The 27,285-nt window shown below is 34.7% G+C and overlaps 1 protein-coding gene across 2 annotated transcripts; it reads left to right on the top strand.

Annotated features, from left to right (window-relative positions):
• Nucleotides 1-956: 956 nt before the first annotated feature.
• On the top strand, nucleotides 957-27,285 carry LOC147406334 (E3 ubiquitin protein ligase RIE1-like). Of its 2 annotated transcripts, none has more exons than XM_086434290.1 (5): nucleotides 957-1,591; nucleotides 9,321-9,442; nucleotides 22,933-23,065; nucleotides 23,169-23,330; nucleotides 26,742-27,285. In XM_086434290.1, the coding sequence occupies exons 1-5, from the start codon at nucleotides 1,118-1,120 to the stop codon at nucleotides 26,904-26,906; spliced, it is 1,056 nt and encodes a 351-aa protein (XP_086290416.1). In that variant the 5' UTR covers nucleotides 957-1,117; the 3' UTR covers nucleotides 26,907-27,285. The 2 variants fall into 2 exon arrangements, with proteins under 2 accessions (XP_086290416.1, XP_086290415.1); XM_086434289.1 differs by having other exon boundaries at nucleotides 957-1,594; nucleotides 9,324-9,442.

Raw genomic sequence — 27,285 nt, 5'->3', positions numbered from 1 at the left:
AAAAATCATTAAATTATCAGCAAAGCATAATATATGATACTTGTAGTGGGGGACAACATGTGGAGTGCAACCCTTAGGCTGTGTTTGGATTGAGAGAAGTGGAGAGAAGAGAAACTCAATTTCGCTCCACTATGTTTGGATCGACAGGAGAGAACTTGGGACAACTTTGAAATTTTAAAATAACTTAAAATAGATACAGGGGCAGAGTTAGGCATTATAAAATTTTTAAAAGAATTTCTCTCATCTTCTCTCCACTTTTTCTGAGAAAGAAAACTCACATTTTTTTTTCTTTCTAATCATTTTCTCTTATTTTTCCACTTAACAATCCAAACAGGAGAAATGGAGAGAAACTCATTTATTTTCTCTTCTCTTTTTCACTTCTCCATTTCTCTCAATCCAAACACAACATTAGAGATCATCCAAGACTTTTCTCCTAATCAAATTGTTAGAAAATTACTAAAACAACACACTAAAATTGAAAAATTATCAAAATAGCACACTATTCATTTTAATTTCAAAAGCGATAAATTACTATTTTTGAAATTAAATTTTTTACCAAAACAATTAATTTGTGAAATTTATAGTAAATATTTTTTCCTATTCTATAACACAGTAAATACTTCTCCTGTTTTAGTTCCAGTAAAATAGTTAATTTTTTTTTTTCTATTTTATAAAATAGGAAATTTTTTTCCTCACTTTAATGAAAAATATTTTAATTTTGAAAATGATAAGTTATCAATTTCAAAATTAAAATGAACAATGTGATATTTTGATAATTTTTCAATTTTCAGTACATGTTTTGGTCAATCAAACCCCCCCCCCCCCAAAGTATTGTTGATGAAGGAGGCGTCTCATAATTATTTAAATATGAGAGAGCTATGAAAAATATATATGATTATCTAGGGAGGTAAGCCAAAAAAATACCTGTTCGCCTGTTACAAGTAACAACTAACGACTAACTAGTCGTCTTCTCTGCTCTCTCCTATCCGTATATCTTTCAACGCTTTGAAGCACAGAGACAGAGAGAGAGAGAGTTCCCCAAACCCTAAATCACAGCTATTATGGTACTCTCCTCTTCTTAGCTTAATTTTCTTCTCTGTAACATTCCGTACTATTAATGGCGGAAACATCAACAAATGTCTCCGATTCTTCCGCACCTCTGCTTCTACCGAGTCAGGGTTCGACCGCCCGGTCCAACACCATCTCCCTCTTACTGGGCCGGGCAACGGGCCATCGCGGACCATCTAATCTGGTTCGCGAAACGGCGGCGCTACAGCTCGATGAGCGGCGCGCCGATTGGGGATACTCGAAGCCCGTCGTCGCCATCGATATAGCTTGGAACCTCGCTTCCACTGATGTCTCTGTTGTGTTGCTCGCTTCCACCTTCAAAGAGAGACCTAACACTCCAATTAGGGTTTGGTTGTGTGGATACGCCCTTCAGTGCTTAGTTCATGCGATTTTGGTCTGGTTGGAGTATAGGAGGAGGACTATGAGGAGGAATCAGAGTATCGAAGATGGGATTGAATCATCTGATTCAGATTTGGATGATAGCGAGGATGATGGTGGGGGATATCGAATTGGGAATCGATGGGGTAAGCTGATTTGAGTTCAAATCCAATAGTTGTTGTTTTTTTTTCTATTAACCCCTGAATAATGGAACTAAATCCAATTCCACTGTATAATTTCTTGACATGTTTGAGAGAATTTGCGCCAATTGAGTCGAAAAATTTATATTTCTTCAATCCATGAAGGTAATGTCATGGTTTGTTTGGTTTATATCTTGATTAAAGATTAGAAACCTTTTCTAGATTCCTTGATTGTTCCTCGAAATCAGCAAATTTGATATTTTCTTGTTGGTAGAGCTAATCTGAGAATATAATAGAGATTGGTAATCTCGTGAAGATCATTATGGAAATGACAAAAGGATGGATCATTATTTTCTATCGTCCTCTAAAGAGTGCAAATGACTGACTAAGCTTACTCCCTAAGCCTTAAATAGAATTAATGTAAATAATTAAATATATGTTCTTTTAGAATTTGGAATCCTCTATGTAACTTTTTTTTTTTTTTTTCATTTTTACCTTCATAATAATATGGTTTCCCATTAAAATGAAAAATAGAAAATAGAATTAGGAAAAAAAGAAACTCTCGATCAACCATGCATTTGTGGTTTCCACATGAGGAATTCCTTAGACAAGTCACAAAGAAAAAAAAAACATGTTATACTGTATAAAATGGATCTATTGGATGCCTTCATATCCTTAAAAATCTTTAAATTTTTTTTCCTTTACCATGCTCAAATGAGAAGTAAATGGAGGTCTTATTTACATTTAGCTTTCACTTTGTTAAGCCTATAAGATTTTATCAAGTTGAAAATGTTCTTGTGTTTCCCCTTCATTGAGGGCCACGCAAACATCTCTACTCTAATTGGATGGAGCAACATAAACCTTCCAATAAAGAGCCATCTCCTGATCCTCCAAATATATAGAAGAGCAAGGAATGCTACTATATTGCTACATACTTGATGTATAGCTATCATCATCATTAGCATCAAAGCCTTGTGCCAAATATCTGGGGTCGGTTGAATGAGTTATATTTCTCCATTTAATTTTTTTAAATCCATTTGTTAATTCATTGTCTTCATATCTACTCACTACCTCAGTCCATGTCCTTTTTTGTATTCTTCTTGCTTTTGTAGAACATTTAATCAGCATGTTCCGTATAACTTGGGTTGTCATTGGTCTTTGTTGCACGTGATCGATCCATCTTGACTGACTTTGCACCATACTTAATTTGATTATAGCTTTTGTTCTTTATTTTTGTCAGTAAAAGACATTTTTGGTTTTTCTGATTACAACCTGCTTTAAATTTTTTGTAAAAAATCCTTTGGGATCCTTAATTAAGTGACCTAGCTTGGGTGACTTGACTTTCTTCTTTACACTTTTCAACATTTCATGGGTCTCCTTGAGATATAATTGATTTTGCCTCTCGGTCAAATGAGCCTTTGGGAGGAAAGGAAGCATCCTTTGGGAGATTTTTCTATTTGCTCATTGTTGGAGATTTGTCAAGATTCCTTGCTTTTGGTGTACATAAGTGACTCCATCTCATAGTTTATTTTCTTTGTTATTTTTATTTTCTTTTCCATCTATTTTTCTTTTAAGAGCAAAAAATCTGTTTCGTCTTTTCTCATCCAAGATAAATTGTAGTGAAAAAAAAAGTAAGCACGAAGGATAAATGTACCCCCTCCCAACAAGATAAAATGCCAACCCTATGAATAAATAACAAGCAGACTAAAAAGTAAATAATTAATGAACATCACCAAGTTGTTACCTTCCTACATTTGTAGCTTCTATTTATTGAAACCCCCAACCTTTAATTCCTTTGACTTTTTATCCTTCATTTCTTTTCCAGGGAAAAGGGGGGGGGGGGGGGGGGTTGGCTTTCTAGCATTCCGAACGACCAACTAGAAGCTTTCTTAATGCTAACTACATTCCCAAGCTAGAATGCACTTGAAGCATGCTAAAGGGCGCAACTAGCTAATCCACTTAAGAGGCCCAAATGACTTACTAATGATTCCTATTTTCTAAGCTTAAATCCCTACCTTCTTCTTGTTCCTTTACTTGCCAAATATCCCTAACTTGAGCTCAATTTGCACATTATTTTAAGTTGAAAATAGAACCTCTTGAAGATATGTTTATTGTCCCTTGGAATGATTTGAATTACATGGTGAGACCTTTCATGGAGTTTTGCCTTCTTACTTTGAAGCCTATTTTTTTTTTCTAGTATGTCCTATTTTTTTTTTTTTTTTCCTTTTTTGCATTTACATTGTTCCCAACTATAATAAACCTTAGTTTAGGACTTAGTTCCAGTCCCAATCTCGCCATGTTTAGTGTTAATGCATGTTCTCATTCCTGTTAAAGAAAATTCATCCCCAACAAATATGGTTGTGGATCACTGAGTGTATCTTCATTCAATCTCCTTTATGGTCTTTTCAAAGATAGAGTGGCATTCAAGTTGTTGCATGAAGCTAAAATCTCTAAAGGGAAGTATTAAAGAATGGAATAAGGAAGTTTTCGGAAGGGTGGACCTAAAATTGAGTGTTCTCTCGATGAGGTTTCCAAGTTATACAAAAAAGAGGAGAAAGTAGACCTCTTTGCTTGGACATAGCCTCAAGAAGAGTATAGGATCCAAAGCTAAGGAGAATACATTTAATGATGAGGATTGAAGAGATTGGTTGATGCCTAAACCTCAAATTAGGTGGTTGAAAGAGGGAGGATAAATGATAAAACTCTCAAAACAACCTAACAACTTAGAGACTTGTTTGAGATGATTTGAAATTCCCGGATAGATTGATCTCCGGTGACGATTCTATTAAATAGATAATGGTAACATAGATTCGGTTAACATAACCACATAACTATCGTAACTAGAACACCAATATGATTTGGTGTATCTTGACACACTTTAATACGTTACTACATGACTACTACTCTAATACCCTTCCGCAATTGCATGTTCCTTTGATTAAGAAACGTGCGATTGATTATATAAAATTAATGTCCTTGTGTCATGATGTGATTATGGATTGGTTGTTGAAAACATCGATCGTGCTCATTTGATATCGTCATAAATTTGTTGAATCTGATTGCCAATTTCGTGTCCTTGATGGAGATGAAGAATTCAACTTGATGGTTGCTTGAGAGAGATAATTAACAATATGCCCCTTGTGTAAAAGACGAGGAGTGATACACTCAACTCGAATGGGACTTAATTGGGAAATTGTCGGTTTAGGCTAGACCGAAACTGACGGATTTTAATTCAAGAGTAATAAGGCAAGAAAATGGTCTACAATGGACCAATAAACGGGCTCAATGCTGGTTCCTTCATGGGCTTGATCATTGGCAATTGCCTCAACTAGGCTCTCATGGGCTCATCTTGAGCCGATGGGCTTTAGGCTTATTGATGGTACCTATAAGCAAAAGTGGTGGAAAATCATTCAACTTTTTTTTTTTTGTCGTCTTACACAAATAAATATAGGGACAAATTAAACATTGGGTGCACTACTCATTGGACTAGGCTTTGTGCACATAGATTGGTAAATTTTGAACATGTGAACTTGAGAAGGGCTCAAGCTTAGGGAGTATAAACCAATGGGTTGACCATGTTGAATTGGGCTTGGTTGGGGACACTTGGATTTTGGTTTCATAACAAGATAACTCAATATCAAACGAAATGGCTAAGGACCTTGGGACTTGGGAGGCCTTCAATCTCAACTTGAATTCAAAGTAAAGAGTTGTAGGAATATAAACCAATTGCAGTGGCATGATGATGATGTGTAGTGGCAAATACAAAAAATGATTCGGTGTAGATGGGATACACCTTATCAAAAGCACACATTGTCCCATGAAAGAACCTCCTTGATCGGGAATGAATTGATGATTAGCATGATGTTGGATTTGGCATACAAAAGGTTTTGAGGAAAAAGATTACAATGACAGTTACAACAACGATGGTCACCATATGAGAAGTGGAAGAAAGGCAACAACAAAGATGCTTAGTTTCTTTTGTCTTTCTTCCTCTTTATTTCTTTCCTCTCTTTTTTTTAAGGTATTGTGCAACATGTTCACGAAGATGGAAGGTTTTAAAAATGCATGGAAGGTGTTTGTTGAATGAGCCCAATGATTGGATATGGGAGCAGTGATGAGATCTTCAATACAGTGAAGCAATGCCATACAAGTGTTTGGGAACAAATCTCTCAATAAAATGTGGATGTAGGATCAACAATGATGATGTTGAGATTGGTGACCATGGGTCAAAACATATTCTGTTTGCCAAAATGCTTGTCAGACAGAATTTGATTAGAAGAATATGAAAATGGAAGGATAATGGGCTAAGATCCAGGAAAGAAATCAGGATCATGGCCGGTCAGATCTTAAAATTGAGACCGACCATGGCTCTGATACCATGATAAAGCTCTCAAAACAACCGAACAACTTAAGAGACTGTTTTAGATAATTTGAAATTCCCCGATAGATTGATCTCCGGTGACGATTCTATTTGATAGATAATGGTTACATAAATTCGGTTAACATAACCGCATAATTATCATAATGGTTACATAGATTCGGTTAACATAATTGCATAACTATCGTAACTGCAACACCAATATGATTTGTTGTATCTCGACACACTTTAATAAGTTACTACATAACTACTACTCTAATAATAAAACACAAAATTGTTCCACAAATATGTGATATGAGAAGGTGCAACGATGTCTCACTTTATAGTGGGAAGGGAGATAGTAGAGGAGAAGAATTAAGTAAGCTATATTGGATAATTTTCAGAAGCTTTATGAGGAATCAAAGTGTTTATACCATCTCTGGATGGACTGAGAGTTTGTTAGGTTTGTTGAGGGTGTTGGGTTTGGTTGGAGACACCATTGAGGTGGAAGGGGGTGGTTGTCTTAGCCATTCGGCATTCTTGAGGAAGTGTTGGAATAGTATCAAGGCAGGCTTTATGGTATTATCAAGGAGTTATTCGAGAAGAGACTCTTGGAAAAAAGGCTTAAATTGTACCCTTATTCTTCTAATTCCAAAAAGAAGGATGTACCTATAGATTTAAAGGATTATCAACCATTGTTTTAGAAGGCTTTTGAGGCTTATGCCTTGAGGCTCGCCTCATGGTGGGGCTCCCCCAAAACATCCTGCATCTGATTAAACTATCCTCAAAGTACAAGAGTCCTACAACTCATCCACTACGGCTTTGAAAAATATTGATGCCTTTTACACCTTGTGTTACCGGTGTATACTCCACATTCATATGCTAGTTGCGTCAGATTGTAGCTGCTTAAACAAATCGTCTTATTTTTTTTGTTTTTGTCCCCAAGCCCCCTATTTAACATTAATTATAGCCATTTTTGACTTTACGACGTCGACAAAGACACAAGTGGCCTCGAAGGAGGCAAGCCGGGCTTACGTGTGGCAGACGTTGGCACCTCGTATTAGGCAGTCTAAGAGCAGATGGTTTCAAAAAAGGCATTTTGCTTCAAGGACAGAGTTGGCTCGAAGGTGGGGAAGTGGGCAAAAAACCAAGGAGGTGCTTTACATCCATTCCCTCATTCTGAAAGTGGATCTCCAACTCCTCAATACATTCGGCGTGTCATGCTAGTAACCTTTCCTCTAAGGTCTTGAAAGATGGGAGGAATGGAAGAAGCCCCGTATGAAATTACTAGTTTTTTTTCTTCTTTTTTCTCATGATTGTTTTCTAAATTCCTCCTTTCTATGAATTTTTTTTTCTAATATTTGTTATTCAACACTTTTAGTGTTCCTTTAAAAAGATGTGTTTGTGGGTCCTTCTCCCCTCACCTAGAGGTTTATACCCATGCTTTTGGCCATTGAAGCACCTTGCCCACACATACATGTTTATTTGCCACATGTATTATATGTGAATACTAGATTGAAAATGTGCTTGGCTATAATATTTCTCCTTTTCAAGGGAATTGTTGTCATGGAGGCCAAAACATTGTTATCGACCATTTGTATTATATCTAGGATACTAGATTGAAATGTTTTTGGCTATAATATTCTCATTTTCAAGGGAATTGTTGTCATGGAGTGCCAGATATAGGGTAGTGTTCAAATTGCAAATTATTTTCTGGATACTAGACTTCACACAAACACATTCTAGGCATTTTGTAGAAAGTGTACATGGCAAAAAACTTAGAAGTTTGGATTTCCTTGATTAGGTGTTGATTAAGATTTGGTTTGGTTTTAGGGGAAATTTAAAAAAAAAAACTAATTAAATTAATATTTGTCAAAAAGGTAACATTTTTTTTCGAAATTATCAAGAGGAACTTAAAACGCCACTTGAAGTTGCGTGTTTTAGTCTTATCATCTTCCTCCCCTTTTCTCGGTGAGGCCTAGGAAGGACAAGGAGGAAGGGAAAGGGGAGGAAGACAATAACACTAAAAAACGCCACTTGAAGTGGCATTTTTTTGTGGTTAATTTAGTTATTCTTGAAAAAGCGCCACTTCAAGTGGCGTTTTAAGTTCTTGATAATTTCGAAAAAAAATGTTACCTTTTTGACAAATATTAATTTAATTAGTTTAGTTTTTTTATTATTTTATTTTAGAATTTCCCCTTTCTCTATCTTAATGGTGTAAGTTATGAGTCAGTTAACCTTCAAGGCAGAATTAGAATGTACAATTGAGGGATTTTCAATGAGGGAAAATGACGTTTAATCCCTAACTTTAGTTTGTTGATGAAACTATATTTCCATGCTATGCCTTTCTCAAGCAATCATTGTAATAAGTTGCATTCAAAGATACTTTTAATTGCTTTTTGGTCCTCATATAACCGAGCCAAAAGTGTGGTATTTAGAATTGGAGGTGTAGCCAGTTACATAAGGTCATAAGTAATTTAGGATTTAGTTCTGGAGAGATTTAGAAGGAGATTAGCCCTTAAGAATTTAGGATTTATCCAAAGGCGAAAAGTTATTTTACTATAAGAGTTTGCATTCATCTCTTTTGATGTACTTTCTTTCTCTATTCATCATTCCTTGCTCTGTTGCTTGCTGTATTGAGAAACTGAAAAAGGAACTTTCTATGGAACAGAAGGAATGATTCATTCAAAAGTGGTATCTTTGATTGGAGAAAGGTCTTTATAACAAAACCAGGGTGCCACTATTTGGCCACTCAAAGAAACTAACAAGACTTTTTCAGGCAAGTTTTTATGGATATTTGGAGAAGTGCAGAGAATTTTTGGAGAGAGATCAGTGTTGGAATGTATGTAGCAACAATTTTGATTGGGTTTGCAATATCATCAAGTCTTCTTATGTTATGTGTGTCGAGAAAGATATTTTCAAATTTTATAAAGAATTTGCCGAAGGGATTCGAGTGGAAGTGGGGAGCTATTTGTTGTCATACATGTATTGATATATGCAAGACTTAAGTCTAACTCCCTTATTTTCAGATACATGTGATTGTGTTATGCACACTACGACTTGCTTAAAAAAAAATTTCAAATGGTCCTTTTGGCACAGTTCCAACTCTTAGACACTCTCTAATATGTGGTTTGTGTCTTTCTAATTGTTTTATTATTTTTTAGAACACCAATGCATTTTCTCACTGCTTTCATAATGTTTCCATGATAGTTGCCCTGTCCTTTAGGCTCCAAACATAGTCTGATATTTAAATCATAAACCATGATCTTCATTGAATCGAGTCCTTGACACGTTTTGTTATGTGATACTTTTACCAAGTGGAGTTAATGGTTTCATTTGGTCATCCTGTTTCTGACTTAAATCGTGGTGATTGGCTTAGTGTTGCCAAGCGATGCAAGTCTGTTAATACAGTGGCGTCCTTTCTTTGGTGGATACTTGGATTCTACTGGGTAGTCTCTGGTGGTGAAATCCTTTCGCAAAATGCTCCACATTTGTACTGGTATGCCTTGAACTTATTTCTTTTTGTAAGGAATGTCATTTGATCCATTTTCATTTGATTCAGTGGATTTCATTATTGGGTGTATTGAAGTTTCCACTTGAAGAATCCTGGATTTGGGCTGCTTTCAGACATATTATGCTGTCTTTATATGTTTTTGTAAATCAATCAAATGCTTGAATCTTTTCTAACAATGGATGAAGTTTAAAATTTTCAAAATAATGAAGTGATCTACATTGAATGAGCTTGAACTATATCAGATTTCCAAAGATTAACAGAGTTTCTTTTGATCCATAGCGGATGTCATTAGCTTTCAAAGATTGAGTGATGCAACAATTCTTAGATACTGTCCGAGATCAGAAGTTCCTTCTGAAAATGGCAAAAATAACCTTTGATATTTTATGGATTGTGAAATTATATCCATGTTTAATGGTAAAAATCCTAAAAAAGGTCTTCATTTCTTAATTTTACTCATCCTAGTGTACGATTTGATTAATTTCAAATTTACAGCAATACCTCAGTTTCTTATATGTTTTAGTGTATTTTGCTTGACTTTTGGAGTCAGTCCATTCAAACTACTCATTTATTCAGTGCTTCACCTCCAAGTAACCGGGGACCCTTGGCTACTAAAACAGAAACTGGGCAGGCACTAGTACAACAGTGGTTAGCTAGCACATTACATGTCACACCTGATCCTCAAAATCCGCGATCCCATCCTTGATCTTTGGGCCGACCCATGACTTAGGACCCAAGGTGATGAAAATTAACAAGAAAGTTAAAATAAATACCATTTATTTAGTTATTAACTCAAAATTTTATAATGTTAGTCAATGACATCTCCTTGACAAGCTTAATTGCTCAACACACCAATGTTCAATTCATGCCTCCAAGATCCTTACTCCGAATTCAAGAATCATACAAATCTAGAAAGGTAATTTAATAAGGAAAAGTAAAAAATTTATAAAATTGGTCTAAATTAAAGACTTTAGTATTCGTTAACGAGGCATGAAGCTAAAGTTTCTAAACGGAAACACTACCAACAGATTCGACCCATCTGCACTCTCAAAATTTTAATAAATTCATTTTTCATCGTATTTGAGCATACTATATATTGTTGGAAAGCTGACTCAATAAGCTACCAGAATATAATTTTTATTAAATGTAGTTTTGTTAAATTTTTTAAAGAAAAACGGGTTCAAGTTCATGCTTTCTCATACCAGTAATTCTAAAGACAACTTGACATTTCAACAGTAAATAAATCATTAAAAATTCGTTTTAAATTCAAATTGATTGAACTCAACTTTCAATGAAAGCTAACTAAAATATCTAACTTTTTCATGAAGGGTGAAACCATTAGTTATATGCAACTTTTTAAAGAAAATAGAGGAACAAAATTCAAATTATTAAAATGAGCAAAAATTTCTTCGATAAAAATTCTGAGAAAAATAGCAAACGTAAATATTTTTGTCTTAGACCTTTTCTAGAAGGTTCACACTATAAAATTTAAATCTAATATAGAAGGATTCATTTCATTCACTATCCGGAAGAAGGTTTGATGAATATTCTCCCCAAACAAGTCTAGATTTATAAGAATTTTTTTCCACTATTTTACCTCATTGTAATTGAAGGAAGGTTCCCAAAACTTGATTTTTTTTTTTTAAATATTAATTGAAACAATAAAAATCAACAATCCATATTTATTAATAAAAAAATTTTAACTACATGGTCCTTCAAACAAGATCACTCATATTAGCTACATTTATTGTAAACTCCTAAGTACTAAAGAAATAAATCATCACATGTCCGAATAACTAATATAAAATCAAATAAAACTATTAGAGATTCATCTCAAGGATCCATGATCCTAACTTGTTTCTTTAGAGATTCTTCTCAAGGACTTGATACCCTTCATCAATACATAAATCACTTTTATTTTCATGATACATTGTATTCATTCTATTTCTCCATGATGAACATGCATCATTTCATACAATATCATTCCAATTAAAATAAGAAAAAAAGAACTTACTCGTTTCTAGATTTTTGATTCCCTAATGACCTTTAAAGCTTGATCTCCTTCTGAAATTGTCCCAAATATGAAGCAAAGGATGAGAATATTTTTTTTCTCTCTAGAGAATTAATTGAGGCTAATCTTCTACAAATCTCAAATAATCCTAAAAATTAAGTTTTTATACGAACTAGTGTTCCGATCTTTTCTAACGATTTGAGCTTTGAGGGAATCAAAATATTCCCTATTTTTGAACCCATGAATTCCTCTTTCAACTCTTAGATCTTTTTATTATTATTATTTTTTATTTTATCCCAAATATGCCACATGGATCCATCCTATTAATCCAACAAAATCTTAATATTTTCGCGTAATAGTATAGTGTTATGTGTATATAAAACATTTCATAAATAACAATGAGATCTTATTAAAGACTCTTATTTTTTCTAAAAATTTAGAAGACCCCAACCCTAGGGCTTTCATATGACTTATTAGGGTGGAAAGGGAAGCTAGCACCAAGATTCATTGAATCATTTGAAATCCTTCAGAGAGTGGGACCAGTAGCTTATTAGTTTGTACTGTCGCATCAGCTATCAAAAGTGTACAACGTATTTCATGATCGATTGTTCAAAAATATATACTAGCTCCATCGCATATTATTGAATGAGACGACTTAGAAATTCGGGAAGATGCAACCAATGAGGTGAGATCAATCAAGATTCTAGACACCAAGGAGTAGGTTTTACATTCAAAAACCATATCTTTGGTCAAAATGTTGTGGCAATGTTGCGATGCAAAAGGAGCGACTTGAGAATTAGAGTCTAAGATTCACAACAAGTATCTAGATCTCTTCATTTGAGGCATGCCTTTAAATTTCAGGGACAAAATTTCTTTTAAGGGGGGTGGATATTAATACACTATTGTTTAAGTTTATTTTATAAAAATTTTATGTTTTGTGAAGATTAGTATGGTAATTTTATCCAAAATTTGAATTAAGGTTTCAAAAGAATTATTTAATTAAGGACTTTTTAGTCAACAATAATTTTATCACATTAGGGTTTTGGGAATCATCCCATGTAGGTTTAAGAGAAGGGGGGGGGGGATCGATTCTCCCAAAATTTTGCATCCTAAAATGTTGGGATAAAGATAAGTTCTAAAATTTGAAATAAAATTTCCACCCTTGCCAAGTCATGTGAAAGCCCTAGGGGAAGGTCTTTTAATTTTTTTGAAAAGTATGAGAATCTTTATTAAGATCTCATTGTAATCACTAAAATCTTTTATATATATATAACACTATATTATTAGGTGAAAATATTAGGGCTTTGTTGGATTAATAGGATGAATTCATGTGGACTTCTTGAGATAAAATCAAATAAAAAAATTATGAAGAGATCTAAGAGTTGAAAGAGGCACACTTGCGTTTGGAAGGAAGGAATATGAGCATCACATGGACCTCGCTCAAAGCTCAAATCGTTGGAAAAGAATCGGAACCCTAGTTTGCATAAAAACCTAATTTTTAGGGTTATTTGTGATTCGTAGAAGATCGGCCTCAATTAATTATCTAAATAAAAAAAATAATATTTCTCATCACTTGCTTAGAATTTTGGGATGATTCCTGAGGAGATCAAGAAGGGAATCAAGCTTGAAGGTCATTAGGGAATCAAAAATCCAGAAACGAGTAAGTTCTTGTTTCCTTAATTTTTAATGGAATGATATGTAGTGTTATTGGTATGTATAGGACGTGTGGGGGCATACTGGTTTTTTCCAGTTCCACACGTCCCACTTAGTGTAACCCTAATTCTCTTATATAAATATAAGAGAGGAGGCTCATAGAATATGAATTTTTTCTATTGAGTCTCTCTCAAAGCTTTTCCTCTAAATCTCTCTCTCTTCTAACTAGTGACATGGTATCAAAGCAAGGTTTAGATCTTGAAGTTTGAGAACCTACTCTTCTCTTCCTATTTCTCTTTCTTCTTCTTCTTTGATCTACATGTTATTAAAATCTTAGACTTCTGATTACAACCTAGGGTTTTAATCTTCTGGTTGGTGAATACTCACATGTGAGTATGTTTGAAGTTGGTGTGTTGTGGTTTGGTGGTGTGTTTTTCCCTAGGAGGTTTAGATCTACTTTCCAAATATCCACGATTTAGTCATTTGTGATTTGATCTGTAAGTACATAGATTATATTCGATTAGATCTGGTTATTGCGATCTGGTTTGTGAATCAGATTTGCTATAGATTAAATATAAATAAATAAATAAAAACATATCTGATTGGTATTTCAGATCTGGTTTATTTGGTGCGATCTGTTTATTATGGAGTGATTTCTGATGGAGATGGAAGTCCAATGTTTTATTTCCTCCTGAGTTCTTTAATCTTCAGATGACTTCGATCAAATTAAATGGAGATAATTTTATCTCTTGGTCGAAATTTGTTGAGGTGTTCCTTACTGCCAAGGAAAAGTTGAAGTATCTAAAAGATGATCCTCCTAAGACCGACGATCCTCACTACTTTGAGTGGGTTTAGGAAATGCTCAGATTATGGCATGATTGTGGAATTGTATGGATTCCACCATTTCTATCAAGTTAATGTTCCTATCTTCTGCCAAGGAGATTTGGATTTAGGTTGGCAAGATGTATTCTGGAGCGAATAATATTTCTCAGATTTATCAATTGGCTGAAGAATTCTTTTCCATTCAGCAAGGTGACCAAAGTTTACCAGTATATTGCTCTCATCTTCAAAATATACGGAACAAGCTCAGTGTATATCAACCCCGTACTACGTCGACAGCGGGAAGATATGGATGTTGTTCGTTTTCTTTTTGGTTTAAAATCTAAGTATAATTATGTTAAATCTCATATTTTGACTAAGTAAAGAGTTGTCTTCACTTACTAAAGTTTTTTCTCGCCTTCAAAGAGTTTCTGTTGGTGGTTTTGGTATTACATAATTGGTGTATGAATCTGATAGATCAACATTGACTATTTCTAGAAGTATAGATCGTGATTGTGGCCGTAGTATTGGCCTGGTCGTGGGTATCATGGTAACCGTGGAGGGAGTCGTGATTCTAGTGGGGGTTGTGGTCGTTGTGCACCCAGGAAGTGTACCCATTGTGGACTTGATGGTCACTCTGTGGATTTTTGTTGGGATTTACATGGTCAACTCACAAATTGGGCAAATCTGGCCATTTCTAGTGACATTAATGGTGGTGGTTTGTTCTGTTGATCCTCCTTATCAGGTTGCTTCCCATGCAAATATGGTTATTATCTCTCGTGATGAGTATTCCAAGTTACTTTATCCTCCTCAATCTGGTGCCTCATCTTCTAACACTACGATTCTAGCTCACTCAGGTATATCCTGTCTTGCTTCATTTTCATCCCCTTAGGTCATTGATTCGGGGCGTTAGATCACATGACTGGGTCATTAGGTGTGTTTTCATCCATTCAACATTCTTCTTTTCGTCTCAATTTGTCATTCTTACTGATGGAACTACTTTTAGGGTTTCTGGTATTGGAATTGTCGTTCACTGTTCTACTCTTTCTTTATCTTCTATACTATATGTCCTAAATTTCCTTTCAGTTTAATGTCCATCAGTAAGTTAATTCAGTCTCTTCATTATTCCGTGACGTTTTACCCCTCATTGTGTTTTTCAGGATCTAAAGATGAAGAGGACGATTGGTGGGGGATATGGGGTCTTTACTATTTGGATGGTGGTGGAGGTTCGCCTGCTCTTTATGCCACAATCACTCTGCAACAATGGCATTGTCGACTTGGTCATTCTTCACTCTGTTCTTTAAAGAAGATGGTTCCCACTTTGAATCATATTTCTGTTGTAGATTGTGAGTCATGTCAATTAGCTAAACATCATCGTGTTTCTTATCCATCTAGGTCTGTTATTAGAGTATCAAGTCAGTTTAATCTTAGTTCATTATGATATTTGGGGTTCTTATAGGATTGTTTCTCGTTGTGGGTTTCGGTATTTTGTTACTTTTGTAGATGATTTTTCAAGAATGATATGGTTTTATTTAATGAAAGATCGTTATGAGTTATTTTCTATTGTTAAATTGTTTCATATTGAAATTCAAACTTAGTCTGGTGTGCAAATCAAGTTGTTTCGTAGTGATAATGCTAAAGAATATGATTCTAGATCTTTGAATGACTATATTTTATCCTTTGGTATTATTCATCAAACTTCTTGTACACACACCCTTCAACAAAATGGCGTTGCTAACGTAAAAATCAGCACCTGCTTGAAGTTGCACGTTCTTTGATGTTTCAGATGCAAGTTCCCTAATCTTACTGGGGGGATGTGATTTTTACAGCATGTTATATGATTAATCGTATGCCTGTGTCTGTTCTTGATAGTCAGTTTTCTCATTCTGTTTTGTTTCCTTCAAGTCCTTTATTTTCCGTACACCTCCATGGACTTTTGGTTGTGTCTCGTTTGTTCATCAATCATTTCTTGGTTTTGATAAGTTTGATCCACGTACGTGAAGTGTGTGTTTTTGGACTACTCTCGTACCCAGAAAGGTTATCGTTGCTATGATCTTTCAGCCCGTCATGTTTATGTCAGTGCAGATGTTACATTTTTTTTATTCTGTGTCATATTTTACAAATCCAGTACAATATGATGATCTTTTGTTTACTCTTCTTCCTCTTTCTATGGCTGATTTATCTCCCATTGTTCCATTTTCACTCACTTATGTTCGTAGAAAGCAACTGACAACTTCTGATCCCCATCCTCCTTTAGATGCAGACACCTTACCATCGTCCTCACTGAATCTCCCAAACCAAGCTCGTGGAAGTTATTTTAGGCCATAAATGGACTTTTTCAACTTACACACCATATCAGACTCCCCTTAAGCAACAAAACCAAGAGGTTGTTCCATGTACTTGTCCTCCTCCAAATCACCATTTAAAAATGCATTCTTAACATCCAGCTGACATAAGGGCAACTGAAAGTAGGTAGCAAGAGAAATAACAATACGAACATAGGTCATTTTTGCCACAGGAGAAAAAGTTTCTAAGTAGTCCATACCATAAGTCTTGAGTATAGCCTTTGGCCACGAGGTGGGCCTTCAACCGTTTAATAGACCATCAAGCAAATACTTCACCACATACACCCAACAACTACCAACAGTGCGTATACCAGCAGGTAAGGAGACTAAGTCGCAAGTATCATTGTGATGAAAAACATCCATCTCAACCTCCATAGCTTGTCTCCAACCTAAATGAGACAAAACATCCTGTACACTATTAGGAATAGACACAGAAGAAATAGCAGAAACGAAATCACGATACGAAGCAGACAGATGAAATAAAAAAACAAACTTAGAAATGGGGTGCTTAGTACAATGACGAGTGCCTCACTCTTTTGTGCAATAAGAGATCAAAATCAGAAGAATTACTAGATACTTGATTTGCAAACTGTGAAGATGATGGTAAGGTATCTACATCTGGAAGAGGAAGGGAATCTGAAGTTGTCAATTTCTTTCTACGAACATAAGTGAGTGGAAATGGAACAGTGGGGGATAAATCGATCACAGGAAGAGGATGAGCGAACAAAAGATCATCATACTGTACTGGATCTGTAAAATATGATACAGAATAAAAAATTGTAATATCTGCACTTACATAAACATGACGGGCTGAAAGATCATAGCAACGATAACCTTTCTGGGTACGAGAGTAGCCAGAAATACACTTCACCGAACGTGGATCAAACTTATCAAAATCAAGAGACGACTGATTAACAAACGAGACACAACTAAAGGTCTGTGGAGGTAAGGAAAATAAAGGACTCGAAAAAAATAGAACCGAATAAGGAAATTAACCATCAAGAACAGACATAGGCATATGATTTATCAAATAACATATTGTAAGAATCGCATCCCCCCAATAAGATTTGGGAACTTATATCTGAAACATCAAAGAACATGCAACTTGAAGAAGGTGCTGATTTTTACGTTTGCAACACTATTTTGTTGAAGGGTATGTGTACAAGAAGTTTGATGAATAATACCAAAGGATAAAAGATAGTCATTCAAGGTCCAGAATCATATTCTTTAGCATTATCACTACGAAACAACTTGATTTGCACACCAAACTGAGTTTGAATTTCAGTATGAAACAATTTAACAATAGAAATGATTATTAACGATTTTTCATTAAATAAAGTCATGTCATTCTTGAAAAATCATCTACAAAAGTAACAAAATTTCGAAACCCATAACAGGAAACAATCCTATAAGGACCTCAAATATCATAATGAAATAAATTAAACTGGCTCGATACTCTAATAACAGACCTAGATGGATAAGAAACACGATGATGTTTAGCTAACTAACATGACTCACAATCTAAAACAGAAATATGACTCAAAGTGGGAACTATTTTTTTTTAAAGAATTGAATGAAGGATGACCAAGTCAACAATGCCATTGTTGCAGAGAATTGTGGCATAAGAGCAAGCAAACCTCCAGCACCATCTAAATAGTAGAGACCTCCAGATTCATATCCCCTACCAATCGTCTTCTTCGTCTTTAGATCCTGAAAAATACAATATGAGGGGTAAAATGTCATGGAACAATGAAGAAATTGAGTTAACTTACTGATGAACATTAAACTAAATAAAATTTAGGAACATAGTTCAGAAGATAAAGAAAGAGTAGAATAAGGAACATCAGTTCCAATACCATAAACCCTAGAAGTCGTTCCATCAACAAGAGTGACAAACTGAGATGAAGATGAATAATGTTGAATGGATGAAAACACACCTAATGACCGATCATGTGATCTGACGTCCCTGAATCAATGACCCAAGGGGATGAAGATGAAGCAAGACAAGATATACCTAAATAAGCTAGAGTTGCAGTGTTGGAGGACGGGCGCTAGGCTGAGGAGGATAAAGTAACTTGGAATACTCATCATGAGAGATAGTAACCATATCTGCATAGAAAGCTACTTGATGAGGATGATCAACAGAACCACTACCATTAATGTCACTAGAAATAGCCTGATTGGCCCATTTTGTAGGCTGACCATGTAAATCTCAACAGAAATCCACATAATTACTATCAAGTCCACAATAGGTACACTTCCTGGTACACCACGACCACGGCCCCACTAGAATCACGACTCCCACCACGGCCTCCTCCACGGCTACCACGATACTCACGACCACCACCACGGCCAATACTACGACCACAATCTGTATTTCCAGAAACAATCAATGTTGATTGGTCAGATTCAAACACCAATTATGTAGCACCAGAACCACCAATAGAAACTCTCTGAAGGCGAGAAAAAACTTCAATAAGTGAAGGCAACTCTTTACTGGTCAAAATCTGAGATTTAACATAATTAGACTCAGATTTCAAACTAGAAAGAAAACGAACAACATCCATCTCTTGCCGTTGTCAACATAGTACGGTCAAATCAGTAGTAAGGGGTTGATATACACTGAGCTCGTTCTGTATATTTTGAAGGCGAGAGTAATATGCTGGTAAACTTTGGTCACCTTGCTAAATGGAAAAGAATTCTTCAACTAACTAATAAATCTGAGAAATATTATTTGTTCCAGAATACATCTTGCCAACCTGAATCCAAGTCTCCTTGGCAGAAGATAGGAACATTAAGTTAACACCAATGGTGGAATCCATACAATTTCACAACCATGTCATAATCTGAGCATTTTCCTGAACCCACTTAGAGTAGTGAGGATCATCAATCTTAGATGGATCATCTTTCAGATACTTCAACTTTCCCTTGGCAGTAAGGAACACCTCAACAGATGGGATAAAATTATCTCTATTTAATTTGATTGAGATCATTTGAAGATTAAAGAACTCAAGAGGAGATAAAACGTTGGACTTTATCTCCATCATAAATCACTCCACAGTAAACAGATCGCACCAAATAAACCAAATCTGAAATACCCATCAGATATGTTTTTTTTTTTAAATATTTAATATATAGTAGATTTGATTCACAAACCAAATCGCAATAACCAGATCTGATTAAATATGGTCTATGTACTTACAGATCAAATCACAGATGACTAAATCGTGTATATTCAGAAAGTAGATATGAATCTCGTAGGGAAAAACACACCACCAAACCACAACTTTCACCACCAAACTACAAAACACCAACTTCAAGCATACTCACATACTGTGAGAGTATTCACCAACTAGAAGGTTAAAACCCTAAGTTGTAATCAAAAGCCTAAGATTTTAATACCAAATAGATCAAAGAAGAAGAAAGGGAAATAGGAAGAGAAGAGTAACTTCAAGATCTAAACCTTGCTCTGATACCATGTCACTGTTTAGAAGAGAGAGAGAGATTTAGAGAAGAAGCTTTGAGAGAAACTCAATAGAAAAAATTCATATTCTATGAGCCTCCTCTCTTATATTTATATAAGAGAATTAGGGCTACACTAAGTGGGACGTGTGGATCTGGAAAAGATCAGTTTGCCCCCACACGTCCTATACATACCAATAACATAGGAAATTGTGCATGTTTATCATGGAGAAATAAGATAAAATGTATGATGAAAATAAATGTGATTTATGCATTGAGTCATTGAGAAGAATCTTTAAAATAACAAGTTAGGATCATGGATCCTTGGGTGAAAGTCCCTCAAGGAAGATCTCGCGATAAGGATATAACGACAATCAAAATTTTGTAGGTGCGAGTCCCTAGGAAATTTATATTTCGATACAAGGAATTGACATGTTATTTTAAGTTACTTTGCAAAAATTGTTGATCATGATTTTTTATGCATGTCATTTTATTTATTAATATTTTAATTAAAAAAAGTAATTAGTAGGATTTACTTGGGCTTCACGGCTCATTTGGTTTATTAAACCATTTAAGATCTAGCGAGAGATCCAAAACATTGATGAGGATGACATGAAGTTCAACCGAAGATTTAATAGATTTATTTGATTTTATGTTAGTTATTAGGCCATGTGACAGTTTATTTCTTTAGTTGTTTACAATAAATATAGTTAATATGAGTGATCTTGTTGAAAGGACCATGGGATTGTTGATTTTTATTGCTTTAATTAATATTTTTGTTCAAGGTTTGGGAACCTTCCTTCAATTACAATGAGGTAAAATAGTGAAAAAATATTTATTTTGTTGTAAATCTAGACTTGTTTTGGGAGAATATTCACCAAACCTTCTTTCAGATAGTGAATCAAATTAATCCTTTTAACTTAGATTTGAATCTCATAGTGTGAACTTCAAGAAAAGGTTTAGTCAAAAAATATTTACGTTTACAATTTGTATCAAAGAAAATTTTGCACATTTTCATAATTAGAATTTTGTTCCTCTGTTTTGTAGGTCTGTTTTCTTTTCAAAGTTATATATAACTAATGGTTTCACCCTTCATGAAAATGTTAAATATTTAAGTAAACTTTCATTGAAAATTAAGTTCAATTGTTTGGACTTGGAACGATTTTTTTATTATTTATTTAGTGCTGAAATGTCAAGCTGCCTGCAGATTTATTGGTAGCAAAAAAAATGTGAGTCTGAGCCCCTTTTTTTCTAGAAAATGTAACAAAGAGTCGTGCTACTGGCTCCCACCATATACGCTCTTCGTGCCCACTTAAGTTTTTTTTTAAAGTAAAACAAGAGAGGAAATTACATTAATACCCTCATCGAATTACTCTTGACACCCACCATCTTCTTCACAACCCATCGAACAAAAAAAAGCCTTCTTCTCCTCCTCCTTCTTCTTCCTCTTCCTCTCTCTCTCTCTCTCATATTTATCTCCTTTTGAGTTTTTTGTGAGGTTGTTGAATCCATGGAGATTAGGTTTTAGGGTTTTTTTTTTTTTCTTTTCTTTTTACATTTAATCATCAAAGAAGAAGGAAAAACCACCATTAAAATCTTCAAAAACGAAGAATTCGAATCGAAGAACTCGGATTTTTTTTTTCTTTCAATTTTGTTCAGTAGGTTCAGACCATAAAAAAATGATTAAAAAAAAAAAAAAAGACCATAAAACCTAATCTCCATTGATTCAACCTCTCACAAACTCAAAAGGAGATGAATATGAAGAAAAAGAATGAGAAGATTGAGGAAGAGAAGTAAATGGTGGAGAAGAAAGAGAGAATGGATAGAGAAGATAGTTTGGGTTTTTCAATCTATAGATGGAGAAGATGGTGGGTGTATGGAGAAGGGTAAAAATGTAACTTCCTATTTTTTTTTTTAAACTTAAGTGAGCGCGGAGAGCGTATATGGTGGGTGCCAATAGCACGACTCTTTAACAAAACTATATTTAATAAAAATATATATATTTTGTTAGCTTATTGAGTTAGCTTTTCAACCATATATAGTACGTTCAAATATGACGAAAAATGAATTTATTAAAATTCTGAGAGTGCAGATGGGTCGAATTTGTAGGTAGTGTATCTGTTTAGAAATTTTAGCTTCATGCCTCGTTAATGAATACTAAAGTCTTTAATAAAACCAATTTTATAATTTTTGAGTTTTCCATATTGAATTACCTTTCTAGATTAGTATGATTCTTTGAATTCAAAGTAAAAATCTTGGATGTATGAATTTTTGAACATCGATGTGTTGACCGTTTAAGCTTGACAAGAAGATGTCATTTGACTAATGTTACAAAATTTTGAGCTTATAAGTAAATAGATGGTATTAATTGAACTTTCTTGTTAATTTTCATCACCCCTGGTCCTAAGTCACTGGTCAGCCCATGGATCGGATCGTGGATTAGGGCGTGACATTATACACAGGGCGTGACATTATACACACACACCTATGCAAACAGACATTATTTCTTCTTCTCCTCCGTCTCTCTCACTCTCCTTCCCTTCTTTCACTATTTTATTTCTTTTTTATTCTCTCCTATTTCACAGTAGACTTTTGTATATGTGGTGACTATATGCAGTCTTACAATATGAGTGCTTTTCAATTTGCTTAACTTCTTAAATTTGAAAGTAGATTTTCTTTTCTTACCCTCTGTAAAATTTTATAAAAATACAGTTGATTCGGTCATCCAAATCGGTACTTAAAGCCCATACACTTGTAGGTTCCATACCTTCCAAATTAATAAGCAGTTTTTTATAATGTCAGTATTTTTTCTTTAATTTTTGTGTAAACAAATAAATTATCTCCTGGGTGCAGCCTGGCTCCAGGGATCCTTGGCCCCTAGTTATTAAGACCCTTGATTGCTTTGCAAGCTACATCCATGTATTTAAAAATGTTCAGAAATTTCTTTTACTATTATAATTGTGTTGTTCTTTAATTAGTAAAAGGCGGCCTAATCTTCCCTGATTTGCTAGCAGTAGATTATATATATATATATATTTTGCTTAAATTTGTCTCTGCCACTGTTTGACCCATAAATTCTTTTTTGGTACCCGACTGATGATAAGTATATTCGTATGTATTTCTTTTAACGCAATAAGTGAAACAAATTTTCAGTTGCTTTATATCTTTTTCATAATGAATTTGTGCAGGTTGGCTGTGATATTTCTGGCATTTGATGTATTTTTTGCCATGGTCTGTGTTTTGCTGGCATGTATGATTGGGATTGCTCTCTGTTGCTGCTTGCCTTGCATTATTGCAATTCTTTATGCCATGGCAGACCAGGTATGAATTAAAGAATGGCAATCCATAATGTAAACAGAGGTTTTAAGAGCTTATGGGCCTTTCAACAGCTGATCTTTCCTATATTCCTGCCATGAATAAACAGGAAGGTGCAACAGAATCTGATATCAAGTTTCTTCCGAAATACAGCTACAAAAAAAATTATAGCAATGAGGAGAAGCCTAGTGCAGGAGCAGGATCAATGGTTCCCATAGAGACGAGCAGTGGAGACTTACCAGATGAACATGTTATTTTACCTGAGGATGCGGTAATTGTTTGTTTTAGCATGGGAAATCAAACTGATTTTGGTGTCAAATTCCATGATATATATTACTCAAATACACCGCAATCTTTTTTTGATTTGATAAGTAAATACAACCTACAATCTAATACTAACACTATTAAGTAAAGGGACAACTTTTAGAAGAAACAAATCAGACAATTTGGTTTTTCTGATAAGGCTTTGACAAAGATGGAGAAGATTTTACTTTGGGAAGAAAAAAAAATGGAAATTGAACTCTTGAACCACCAATAAAAAGCCACCTCCGGCCTTTTTTTTTTTTTTTTTTTGAAATTCCATTGGTGCAATTTGTTTGCAAAAGTAAATACTGGGTGGGTATAGACATGACATGGACACTATTCACATGGCCAGTTAAGTTAGTTGTAAATCAAATGGAAGGTCTAGCTTGGCCATTAGCCCATCTGGTGGCAACTGCACTGGATTCTCACTCCAGAAAGCCTTTTCATCGTCCTTATCAAAACCTTATTCTAAGTTCCAACTATTTGATTTAGTTTGTATAATATTTTTTTCTCCATTCATTTATATCGGGAGATTTATCTCTTTTTTTATAGTGTGCATCTTCAGGTCCTTTCTAACTCAAGTCTTACCTTTTTCATCCTTCTTTGCACCCTATTAGATGTATGTTCATTCTTAGTGTTGCCATCATCAGATTTTGTAGTGTAATCCAACCCATTTCTATCAACTTTCCCTTATCCTTGTAGAGCCCCTTGGGAATTAGCTTTGCTCTATAGTTATTGACATCGAGGAGAGCTTATAAAACTTCAAGAGGTGCATTAGGTTTGAAGTGATACGGTATAAGTGTGCAAAAGTTTTGAGAATGATGAATGAAGTTTATTTGTAAAAAAATGCATGGGTTTGAGTGGGAAAGGAGGCCTCTTATGCTTACTGTCATATCTAGTAACTTTGTCCTTCATAATTTTGGTTGAGATGGTGTGAAATTAGCTTTGTTCTACAATATTGGGGTTTGGATAGGGACCATGGGGAACTTCTAGAGGTGTAGTAGATTTTAAGTTTGGAGATGGAGTTGAATTTTGGAGGATGATGGTAGGCATTGGGATGCCCATGAAGCTTGTTCTAAACTGACCAGTTGGTTGCTTCTAAGTGCTTTTAGTGAATTATTATTTTGAGTGGACATAAGCCCAAATTCTGTGGTGCTCAATTTTTATCTTATGAATAATAATAGCTTGCACTTCGATGTACCAAGAAATTCTTTTTGTGATTAATTTGGGTATGATCAAGAATAAATGTTCAATACTTTGTCCAAAAAATTTGGCAAAACACAAAAGACAACGAAAATGCAGTACGCAAATAGTTTTGATATAATTCCGGTACATAACATACTTTAGTGTATGTTATTTGCAAATGATGTAGTATTAGTTGATGAGACTAGGGAGGGAATCGACACAACTAGAATTATGGAAAGAGATGTTTGAGATCAAGGGCTTTAAAAATGGTAGAACCAAGACCAGGTTGAGTATATAGGTTGTAAATTTAGTACTAACACCTAGGAGGAATGTCCAAAAATTGATGGTCTAGAAATACCCCGGAGCGAACACATTTGTTGTCTCGGGTCTATTATACATAAAAATGAAGAGATTGAGGGAAATATTGCCCATGAGTCAGAGTTGGATGTTTAAGGTGGAGATGCACTTCTGGAATGCTATGAGACAAACATACCAAACAAACTAATGAAAAAATTTGTAAGATGGTAGCAAGATCGGTTTATGCTTTATGGAGCTAAATGTTAGGCAGTCAAGAAGCATCATGTTAATAAATTGAGCATAGTAGAGATGAGGATGTTGAAAAGGATGAGTGGAAAGCTTAGGAAAGATAAAGTTGATTTAGTGGTTTTGCATGTTCAATGAAGGCTGATTACAACCATAGATAGAAGAATATTCAAGTTTAGGGTACTATAAGAGCAAAAAAGTAGACTCAAAAGAATGTGGATGAGCTAGTGAAAACAGAGTTCAAATCTCTGGGATAAGGTTTTGTTGTTGTAGTCTAAATTTAGTAAATAAGAGAAATCTAACACGAAATACAAAAAAATGTTGATCCTCTTTATATGGGAGAAAGAGTTTGCATTTTCTTTTCTTTCTTTTTTTCCTTTTTTTTTTTTTTCTTTTCTGGAAAGCTTTCTTATTCTTTTTAATAGTAATTAGTAGAGAAATAATATACCAATGGCATTCAATGTTTTTATTTACCATGTTTGGACTGAGAGGTGTAGAAGGATCTTTGCAAACAATTTCCTTCCTCCCTAGGAGGTGTTCAATAAGGTGGTGGAGGATATAAAACTGAATTTTCAGATGATCTTGTATGAATTTTTGAAGTGGATGCGAGAGGGCACTCCTATGTAAGACTTCAATTCCATTTAATCCTGGTAGGGGGTCTGCCTTAAGCTACTTCACTTGCCACCAAAAGAATGCACAAGTTACACCCCTATGAAATTGGGCATTAATAAATTAAAAAAAAAAAAAAAAGTGTAGAAGGCGCAAGGAGTCTTCACCTTTTCTAAAATTTCATGGGATAAGCCATGTCTCATGAGCTTTTACACTTTTCTAATAAATGACAAGGCATTTGAAGAAGTGCCTTTGACAATAAGCCACATATTCCTTTTTAAACACTGTTATAGACAACTTTTTAAAATATCAAAGACATTTCTAACTTCTATGGTTCTATTGAATTTCTAGTGGTCGCTGAGAGTCTCTCTTTGAGACCTCCATATCTTTAATGAACCATATGTTTGTGTAGCCTATTTCTATAACTTGCTGTCCCGCACAATGTTCCCTTAATTTGGTGCTGGAACGAAAAATACACAATTGCTAGAGACTTCATTCCACACTGGTGCATATTGATTTTTTATCAGAATCCATTATTACATGTTCTCTTTCTTGGAATTTTTTTTAAGGTAAATGACACTGTCCTGCACATGACCTACTTGCAAGGAGACTGGACTGACGTGTGGCTCCCAGGAAATCATGTTGGTTAAAAATTAGACTTATTGGGTGACTTTAACCGTCTGTTCTCTTGTATTTTTTGAGAAATATCAACATTGTTTTTGCCTTGGTGGTATTACTCATTAAATTGGGCTGTTCGCATTTGGGGAATTCCATTTTAGGTATCACGAAATGACTCGCACCATCTTGCATCTGTTCTGCATGTAAAGCAATGCCGTTTATGTACTAGAAATTCATAAGATGTTGTTCATAGACTTCTTGGTTCTGTTTTTTAATGGATTTACATTTCTTAGGGGACATGGAAAGTTTCTTTATCAACCTATGAGATTCATGAAAAACATGAATTGATAGGCAATGTTTCCCTTTCCTTTCTCAATTTTGAAACTATAGCTTCTTCTTCTTTTTTCTTTTTTTAATATTCCAGGAATGTTGTATCTGTCTGAACTCCTACGAAGACGGGGCAGAGCTCCATGTCCTTCCATGCAGCCATCATTTCCATGCGACATGCGTTGTAAAATGGCTCAAGATTAATGCTTCCTGCCCCCTCTGTAAGTACAATATTCTCAAGGGAAACCATGAACAAGTTTAAAGGGAAAAAAAGCTTCAAGCGGTCAGCCACTCTGCCCTCAGCATGTATATTCATATAAAAGAAACATTAAATATAAGATACATCATGATTCTGTCACTCGAGTTTTTTTTTAATTTATCAGAGGTTCTTCGAAGAATTGCAGCACTTGACTTATTTAGCTGCAGCAAAGCTTTGATTAAGTGCATGAAATGTCTATTTCTTTTCTTAATCTTTATAATAAAATGTAATTATTTTGTTGTAATACTTAGCATTTTTAAAGGGCTAGTCTGTTAATATCACATAAATAGCACTCGTTTATTGTTGGATGATTATCTATGACGACAGACTGTTTTCCTTAGACGTGATAATGCAATTATGATGTGTTGTTTCTCGTTGCAAA

The sequence above is a fragment of the Akebia trifoliata genome, chromosome 3 (genome assembly GCF_017979445.1).
Source record: "Akebia trifoliata isolate Shusen 1 chromosome 3, ASM1797944v1, whole genome shotgun sequence".
Classification (NCBI taxonomy): Eukaryota; Viridiplantae; Streptophyta; class Magnoliopsida; order Ranunculales; family Lardizabalaceae; genus Akebia; species Akebia trifoliata.
Note: the sequence above shows the minus strand (reverse complement) of the source record. Positions and strands in the feature narration are given on the sequence as shown.

Coding starts and splice junctions, on each gene's coding strand:
- LOC147406334 (XM_086434290.1), top strand. CDS start 1,118: ATGGCGGAAACATCAACAAATGTCTCCGATTCTTCCGCACCTCTGCTT. Junction 1,592..9,320: donor ATCGAATTGGGAATCGATGG/GGTAAGCTGATT, acceptor GGTGATTGGCTT/AGTGTTGCCAAGCGATGCAA. Junction 23,066..23,168: donor TTTATGCCATGGCAGACCAG/GTATGAATTAAA, acceptor ATGAATAAACAG/GAAGGTGCAACAGAATCTGA.